An 8,806-nucleotide genomic window follows, 5' to 3' on the forward strand; every position below is an offset into this window, starting at 1 on the left:
TTGCCCCTGTGCAATGGGCTTGAGGCATGAGCTCAGGCACACAGGTCCCGCAGGTGCCCCCGAGCTGTGCTGGGGTCCCAGCAGCTCCGGCCCCGTCCCAGCGAGCCCCCGTCCCAGCCAGCTCCTGAGATTTCACCCACCCCTGGCTGGGGGCCAGCGGGCCGGCAGCCCCCAGGGCCCGGCAGCAATGCAGCAGCCTCCCCTTCCAGCCGCGCAGGCCGGCTTCGTGCCGAACCCCGGCAGGCAGAGGTGGCACGACCGAAGTCGCAGCTTCCCGCCCAGCGAACACCCACGCCGCAGGAAAGCCCAGCTCCGGAGCAGCCCCCGGGCCACCGCGAGCTTGGGCCACCCCAGGGCCACCCGCGCTGCCCAGGCCACCACCCCGGGCTGGTGGCCGAAGCTGCAGACTCACCCGCTTGCCCTCGCACCTCCGGCACCCCCCGGCTGGGCTCGGGCAGGAGGGCAGGCAGGCGACGGCCTGCCCGCTGCCGGCTCTGCCTGCACTCTGCCGGCTCTGCCTGCACTCGGGGCTAAGCCGGGCGCCGCGGGGATAAGCGGGCACCAGCCAGCGGGATTAGGATCGCGGCTGGGAAATCCGGCTCATCAGCCGGTGGGGCCGGACACGAGCGGCACCGGAGCGGGGTCCGGGGGGGGGGGAATTCCTCCGAGGGGGCCCCGGGGCTCGGGCACCGCACGGGGACCCAGCCCCCGGCCCCGGGAGGCGGCTCCGGCCGAGCGGGGGGGCGGAGGCGGCTGGCACCGGACCGGGGGATGCTGCGGGGCTGCCGGGCCGGCGGAGCCTCAGCCCAGCGGCTCTTTTCGGGACAAACCCGGCACAAAACACCGGGGTCCTCCAGAAGCCGCCTCTCAGAAAGGGACTCGCGTGGGAACCTGCGCACTCACCCCACGCCGGCCGCGGCCCCCCCCGCCCCGGTCCCGCCGCACCGAGCTCCGCGCTGGGCGGGGTGCGGAGCCACGGGGAGGCGGACGGAGCCGGGGAGGTGACGGAGACACGGGGACAGCCGGGGGGGATGACGGGGACACGGGGACAGCCGGGGGGGACATGTGGACAGCTTTGGGGGGATGACGGGGACACGGGGACAGCCGGGGGGAGGGGAGATGCGGACAGCCCCGGGGGACGCTGCGGAGCCGCGGCGCGGCCGGGGCCGGCTCCCGGCGGCACAGCCCCCCCCCGCCCGCAGCAGCTCCCGGCCCGGGACCCCCGTTACCTGCTCCCGCCGCCGCGGCGCGGCCCCTTTAAGAGACCCCGCGGGCTCCGCCGGGCGGCTCCGCCGGGCTCGCGCGCGGGCCCCGCCCTCCCCGCGCTACAAAGTAGCCGCGGGAGTGACGTCATGGGAAGCGGGTCTTAAAGGGCCCGTGCGGCGCGGGGGGGGACAGCCCGTCCCCGTCCCCCCCCGCCTCTGCCCTTGCCCTGCCCTTCCCCCGCCCAGCTCCGGCCCCGCCCCACCCCCTGCCACACCCCGCCCCACCCCTGGGGTGGGCACCCGTGGGAGCCCCCCGGGGCAGCGGAGCCCCCGCCATGGGCGCTGCAGCCCGGCCTGGGGTGGGCTGAGACCCCCCGGGGGGCACAGGCCACCCCGCTGCCCCCCCAGCTGCCCGCCGGGGCGGTGGGCAGGGGGAGCTCCCACCCACCCTGCGGCCCCCTCGCCGGGCTCCCGGGGCCAGGCGCTTCCCCACCGGCGACCCCGACCCCCCAGGGCTGTGACAGGCTCGAGGTGGGGGGCACCGGGCTGGCACTGGGGTGCTGGGCGGCAGCGATGGCCCCGGAGGGTCCCGAAAGCAGAGGCCGCTGAGTCACGCCGCGGCGGTGAACCCCGGCAGCTCAATACCGCGGGCGGCGCGGGCAGGGCCCCCCGGGAGCGAAGGCGCAGCAGGCCCTAACGCCAGGCTGGCGGCTGCCGCCCGAGCGTGGGGAGCGCGGCTCCCCGAAACGCAGCGTTTCACCCCAAAAGGTGGATCCCTGCCTGGACAGGGCTCCCGCAGGCACGGCCGGGGCCACGAGCCCAGGGCCACCCCTGGGACTCGGCCCGCGGGGCTCCTGGGGGCACCACTGGGGTTTGGGTCCTGCAGGTCCCTCGGCCGCGCTCAGGGCAGTGCTGAGCCCCGGGAGCAGCCCGCACCAGCAGGATCCGGCCGCCCCGCGTTCAACCGCAGCGCCCAGCTCTGCTGCGCGGCCCGGCGCTGACAGCACGGCACGGCCTGTCCCTCCGGGAAGGTTTTTATTGCCCACGTTCAGGACCAGCACACGGCGACACCGTTAACCCCGCAGCCGGTTCCCAGCTCCCGCTCGGCGCCCCGGAGCACAGCCTCCACCCCACGGCCCCGCGCCCCGCGGTCTTGCCCAGGTCTGCGGCAGCGCCCACCCCGCAGGCACGGGGGGTCCCGGAGCCCTGACGCAGGGAGCCTGCACCAGCAACCGCCTCCTCCTTCAGTTAAAAAGGCTTTTTTTTTTTTTTTAAAAAAAGGTTTCAATATAAGAGCATCTGCATTAAAAATCCCATGAGGCAAAGAAGCCGATGGGCCCAGCAAGGGGCTGCACTGTGCACCAGCATCCCCAGCCCCACACGCTGCCCTGGCAGCTGCCGGCGCTTGGGCATGGCCCCGTGGTGCAGGATGCGGCCCCTGGAGTCAGCCTTGGCTCCAGCCCCCGGGCGATCCGGTTACTGCGGCATTCCCAGCCGCAGCCCGGCGCCTGCCGGGTGTGCCGGGTCCCAGCCCAGCCCTGCGGCCTCAGAAAATTGGTCCCTACGAATTCTGCAAAAAAGGCATCTCCAGCTTCGCTTCTAGAGATGCCAGCAGCGTGCAAGGCCGCTGGCGGTGGGCGCGCACTCACAGGCGCTCACCAATGCCCCGTCCCCGGGCCGAGGCCCCGCAGCGCCCTGCGCTCCCCCCACACCTGTGGGTCTCGCTCGGCCATGCTCCCACTGTGTCCCGCCGACCCGAGCCCCTCTGCGCCGCGGGGCTGAGCCGGGTCCTGCCGGCACGGGGACGAGAAGCGGCACCGGGGGCGGCTGCCCCCCTCCTTGCCGAGGGATGCAGGCGCTGCCGCGGCAGAGCGTCACAGGGGCGGCGCGGTGGGCGCCGGGTGGAAACGCGTCTTCTTGGCTGCGGGAGAGGAGACACCGTCCGCTCCTCGGCGCCGGAGCATCCGCCGCCTTCCCACCGCAAACGCCGGGGCTGCACTGCGGCCTGGGGACGCCCGCGGGCTGCGGGAAACGGCCGCTCTCTTCTCTAGAAATGGGGTCTTTATTTCCTTGCTCAGAAAAATAGATTCCTTTCAAAATTAAAAAAAAAAAAAAAAAGTTTAAAAAGAGGGAATGACGAAAGTAGAGGCTGGAATGTCGCTGGCAGTGGGGTCTGTACACGAGATGGTGCGAGACGGGGCTGGGTGACGTCCCGCTCAGTAGCTCTCCTCCTCGCAGTAGTAGTGGTACCCGGGGGGGTCCCCGCTCTGGTCGCCGGCAGCGTTGGCCACCTCGCCCTGGCTGCCCTGCGGGCAGTACTTGGGGTCGTAGATCTGGCGGCCCAAGCCGAAGACCTGGCCGCTCTGGTTGGCGCCCTGGTTGGAGCCCATCTGCAGCGACATGGAGGAGTTGTCGCACTTCTCCGTCCCCATCTTGGCGTCGTAGATGTGTCTCCTGGTGCCGGGAGCCGTCATGCCCACCTGGAAGGACAGGACGGAGCAGGGCTCGGCCGTGGTTCCCCCTGTCCCTCCCCACCGCGGCCGCGGGGGCTCACCTGGCTGGCACACTTGTTGGTGCCCATCTGGAGGCTGATGGTGGAGTGGTCCATGGGCGGCAGGATCTGGTTCTTGGGGTCGTAGAGGTGCCTCCTGGTGCCGTAGGCCGTCATGCCGGACTGGCTGGCACACTTGTTCGTGCCCATCTGCCCAGGGGATCCGGTGAGACCGAGCGCTGCCCTGTGCGGGTCCCTTCTCCTCCCTCCCCGTCCCCCCGCAGCCCGGGGGCACAGCCAGCGCTCCCCGACCCAGCCCAGGCACAGCCTCTCCTGGACATCGACTGCCGGCGTTCGGACACGGAGCCGAGGTGGTCCCAGATCCCGAGGACACTCGAGGCACCTTGAGCCTCGGGTCCCCCCAGCTGTGCTTGGAGCCACGACGGCGGGTGTTGAGGGTTTGATAAAACCGGGGCCCCCTCACCCGGCACCCCAGCCCTCGGGAGCACGCGCGGGGCCAGCCCACCTGCAGCCCGATCACGCACTGCCCAGCCTTCATCTTGGCCTCGTCGAAGTTCCTCTGCTGCTTCTCCGAGTACTTCACGCCAATGTCCACGCCGCTCTGCATCCCCTTCGTCTTGGCCTGCCGGGAGGGGCGGTGAGGAAGGACGGGGGTCCCGGACCTCCCACCCTCTCCCTGGGCAGGGGGAGCCGTGGGGTCCCACGGGCAGCACCCCGAGGTGGGGGTCCGCCCAGCCGGTCCCCGCAGGGCTGCGCCCCCTCCCAGGCCACTCGTCCCCGCGCACTCACCATGCCCGCCAGCGCCAGCAGCGACACCTGCACCTGCGTCAGGTTCCCGCTCTCAAAGAGGTCGTTGGCTTCAAAGAGGTCCACGGGGTTCATGCCATAGCTGGCCATGGCCTTGATGAAGTTGGAGAGGTTCTCGAGCTGGGGGCAGGGGGAGAGGGGTGAGACCCCGGTGGGGGATGGCGGAGGGGCCGGGGCAGAGCTGGGGCTCTGCGGCAGCCGGCTCGCAGGCAGGGCTGCCCGCACCTACCTGGTGCCAGTTCTGAGCCGAGCGGTTGATCTTCCTCACCGAGTTGGGCTGCAGCTTGTTCATGAGCCTGGAGGGAGGCAGGGGGGAGCGGGGGCTGCGGCGGGGCAGAGACCCCGGCTGGCAGCGGGGCACGGGCCCCTTTCGGGAAGGTCCAGCCCAGGTCTCTCCCACAAGCACGAGGCGATTCCCCCCCAGGTCCCTGCTGGCCCCCAGGGCTCCCCTCAGACACGGGCACTTTGGGGGTGACTCCGGCCAAGCAGCACCACAGAGAAAACCTCTGGCAGGTCCCATCGCTGTGGGCATGGCCAGATCCAGCCCGCCCTCCCCACCCCAAGGGCTGGGCGGGGGTCCCCCGGAGGGCAGGTCTCCCGCGGCCCCGTCCGATGGGAGCAGGGGCCAGGGGGCTGTGCTCGGCATCGCCCGGCGAGCAGCGCGGGACTCACTCGCAGAGGATCACCCCGTCCTTCAGCCCCTTCTGGAAATCGGGCCCGATCTGCTGCCCCGTGACGCTCTCGATCCATGTCCGCAGCTCGGCCTCCTTCTGCGGGTCGTACTTCTGGGCGAGCTGGGAGGGGACAGCGAGGGGGCAGCTCAGGCACGGCCCCGGCGTGCACCCCAAACCCCTCATGGGGGACGGCTCCCCCACCCCGGGCACAGACACACAGCGAGGTCTGGGGACAGCAGCCCAGTCCCGAACACCGTCCCCAGGAAGCGCTGGGGACACTGGCACCCCGTCCCCAGCCTCTGCAGGGTGGTGAGTGCGCCCCACAGCCTGGCTGCTGCCCCCAGCCCCAGAGAGCCGGGGCTGAGGTGGGCGCAGCGGGCAGCTTGGACGGCCCCAGGATATTTGTTCAGCCGCGATTTCATGGGGTGCAGGACCCCCCCCGGGGCTGACAGGCAGCAAGAGCCATGGCTGGGAGTAAAGCCACAGCGTGACCCCACCACAGGGGAGGGCATCTCCCCCCGCCTCCAGCCTCCCACATCCCCCTCCATCAGCTGGATTTAGCCCGTCTGTACGTACAATCCGGGGAGCAAGAGCAGCCGGGCTGCCCCTGCCCGTGCCCCTGCCCGTGCCCCTGCCCGTGCCCCTTGCACGGGAATGGGGATGGGAGCACGAGCACGATGCCGCTGTCAGACACAAGCGTGGGCACGGCCAGGTCCGGCGCGAGCCCGCAGAGCACGGTGCCCTCACACACGGCAGCTTCTGAACCCTTCCAGGAGGATGAGGAGGAACTGCCCGCGGGGGCCGGGGGAAAAGCCCCCGCCAAGGGCCTGCTCCTCCCTGTCCCCTGGAGCCCATGGGAGCCCGGCACCGAGCCCCGGGGGTCCCGGCCGAGCGATGCGATGCTCTCCCCTCCGGCGGGGCCGAACGCTGCCGCAGATTCCTCGGTCACCGCGGCTATGCCAGGAATGCGGCCGCCTCCTCCCAAATGGAGACCAGCTGCCCAGGCCGGCAGCATCACCGGCAGCATCGCCTCGGCCCTGGCCGGCCAGGGAAGGAAGAGGCACCCCAGCCCGGGGCGGGAAGGGGGCGGCTGCACGGGAAGAGCCCGGGAGCCCCGAGTGCCGTCGCTGCCCCAGCCCAGCCCCTCCTGTGCTCAGCCGGCACCTGGGGATGGCCGCAAGGCAGCCACCGACCTCTCACCCATCCCGTCCCCGTCCCCAGGGCTGTGAGCCCCGAGGGGTCCCGGCACGGGATGGGCACGGTCCAGCCCCGCTGCCCGGTGGGGAGACACCGGCCATGCCCACGGGCTACGCCGGGCTGCGGCCCCACAGCCCCGGCCCCAAAGGGGAAGCTCGGCTGGTGCGGGATGCAGGGACGGCCCAGCCGAGCAGGGTCGCGCTCACGACACCACGCGCATCCCGGCTGGGGGATCCCGCTCTCCCACCACCTGATTTTCTGGAGCGTGGGCAGCCCATGCCAGTTCCTCTTCCCAGCCCACGGCCAGTGCGGGGGTTTCTCAGGGCACGGGAGGGGGCAGAGGGGACCCAATCCCACTACAGCCCAGTTTGCAAGAGCTTGCACGGACTGGGAAGCTGCCACTGGTTTAACTGGTTCCCAGTTGGTGATGTCAGCCTCCAGCAGACGCACCAGGGCAGTTAAACTGGCTTAAGTCTTGCTGAATCAAGCTGAAGCGCCCAAGAGCACGCAGCGGCGAGGCTCCAGCGCGCGTCCACCCGCTCAGCGCCGGTGAGCCCAGCCCAGGTGCAAGCAGGGGCCCGTCTGCTCGGTGATGAAACGCCAATCCTCTGCGAGGCTGGGCAGGCTCAGCCCCAGCCGCGGCCACGGTCGCCACATCCCCACAGCCACACGCAGCCGAGCCCTGGCAGCGGTGCAGGCAGCAGCCCTGACCCCTTCTGCCTGCCCCGTCCCCGTCCGGGCAGCTCCCACGTCCTTGGGCAGGGCGCAGCCACACAGGGCCACCGGCCGACTGCCCCGGGGCCAGAGGTGACCACGGCTCAACCTCTGCTTGCCCGGGGCCAGGCACAGCCCAGGACCGCAGCTGCTGCTGGTGCCACCGCCCGGGGTGGCAGCGGTCCCGGGAGCCCAGCCCCGACCACAGCCCGGGCTGCGCAGGGAGCACGGCCGAGGAAGGGGTTGCTGTGTCCCCCCGCTCCCCCGGCCCGGCAGCACCCCTGGGCCCCCGCCGCCGCAGCAGCCAGCGCTGCTCGCCAGCACCCCAGCCCCGTCCTCAGCGTTGGGTCAAGGGGAGATTTCACCTGCCCGGGCAGGAGGTGCTGGCAGGCAGGGTGCTCTCCTCCCTCGGGCTGTAAACAGCCCGGCCGGAGGCACCGGTTCCCCTTTCCCCTTCCGGCCCCGCGGCGCCTTGGCGGCACCGCTGCGGGACAGCGGCTCGGGCGAGCGAGGCCTGGGTGGCCAAGGGTGCCCCGCATGCGCCCGGCTGGGGGTCCCGGGCTCCGAGGGACAGGCGTGAGCCGGGGGCTGCTCCTGCCCGCGTCCCACCGGGGCCACCAGCCCCAGCCCCAGCGAGGGCCGCGGGCCGGGTGGGAGCATCCCGCCGGGGGACGCGGAGCTGCGGGGAAAGAGAAGCGGAGAAGCTGCGGGGAGCAGCAGCGAAAGGCGTCCGGAGCCGCGGGGGGCCGGGGCCATCGCCCCCAGCCCCAGGTGCGGACGGGAAGGGTGCCCCGGGGTTTGCCGGGGGCGGCGGGCGACAGCGGCCACCGCGGGGGCCTGGGCGGGGGTTGGCGGGGCGGCCGGTCCCTGGGACCCCTCCCAGCCCCGGTCCCCCGGAGACACCGTCCCGGGACCCCGCGGGCAGGGCCAGGGCACCCGGAGACCGGGAGCCCAGCCGCAGCACCCCCCGGCACACCGGGACCCCCAGCTCCCGGTCCTCCCGGGAGCCCCGGCTCTCCGCCCCCGGTGGCACCGGGCCCCCTCCAGCTCCCCACGCCCGGGGCGCACCGGGACCTCCCGGCTCTCCGGGACCCCGGGATACAGCCGGGACCCCCCAGCGGCCCCGGGATGCCCGGCTCTGCAGGGCCCCCAGGAGCACCGGGAGCCGCAGCGCCCGGTGGCCCCGGTACCCCCCGTCCCCCGCCGCGGCTCACCCGGTTCTTGACTTCGGCGGAGAGGCCGTAGGACGGGCCCTTGTTGAACTGGGAGCTGCTCATGGCGGGAGCGGGGAGCGCGGAGCGGGGAGCGGAGCCGGCACCGGAGCGGGGAGCGGCGGCGGCGGGGCGGGGGGGGCGGGCCCGGCCCCCCCGCGCTGATTGGACGGGGCCGAAATGCCCAAATAAGGGCAGGAGCGGCCGGATCGGCGGGGGGGTCCCGCACCCCGGGACCGGGACCGGGGGGACCGGGGGGGAACCGGGGGCAGCGGGGGGCCGGGGCCGGGGCCGGGGCCGGGGCCGGGGCTGTCCCGGGCACGCGTGGGCGCAGCCCGGCACCCGGGCACCCACGGGCACGGGCACGGGCACGGGCACGGGCACGCACCTACAGACGGGCACACGCGTGTGCATCGCCCCGCAGGCACAGATGTGCGCGCCCCGGCCCGCGGGCCCGCTCTGCACACGCACACGCACACGGACACG

At 72.9% G+C, this 8,806-nt stretch overlaps 1 protein-coding gene across 1 annotated transcript; it reads right to left on the reverse strand.

Moving 5' to 3' along the window:
• Nucleotides 1-2,252: 2,252 nt before the first annotated feature.
• CNN2 (calponin 2) lies at nt 2,253-8,439 on the reverse strand. The gene is made up of 7 exons (XM_082331262.1): nt 8,324-8,439; nt 5,197-5,318; nt 4,754-4,820; nt 4,507-4,644; nt 4,223-4,339; nt 3,760-3,906; nt 2,253-3,685 (listed from the first exon to the last, which is right to left on the reverse strand). The coding sequence occupies exons 1-7, from the start codon at nt 8,384-8,386 to the stop codon at nt 3,422-3,424; spliced, it is 918 nt and encodes a 305-aa protein (XP_082187388.1). The 5' UTR covers nt 8,387-8,439; the 3' UTR covers nt 2,253-3,421.
• Between the last annotated feature and the right edge of the window lie 367 nt (nt 8,440-8,806).

This window comes from Platalea leucorodia (genome assembly GCF_965183815.1).
Source record: "Platalea leucorodia genome assembly, chromosome: 21".
NCBI lineage: Eukaryota > Metazoa > Chordata > Aves > Pelecaniformes > Threskiornithidae > Platalea > Platalea leucorodia.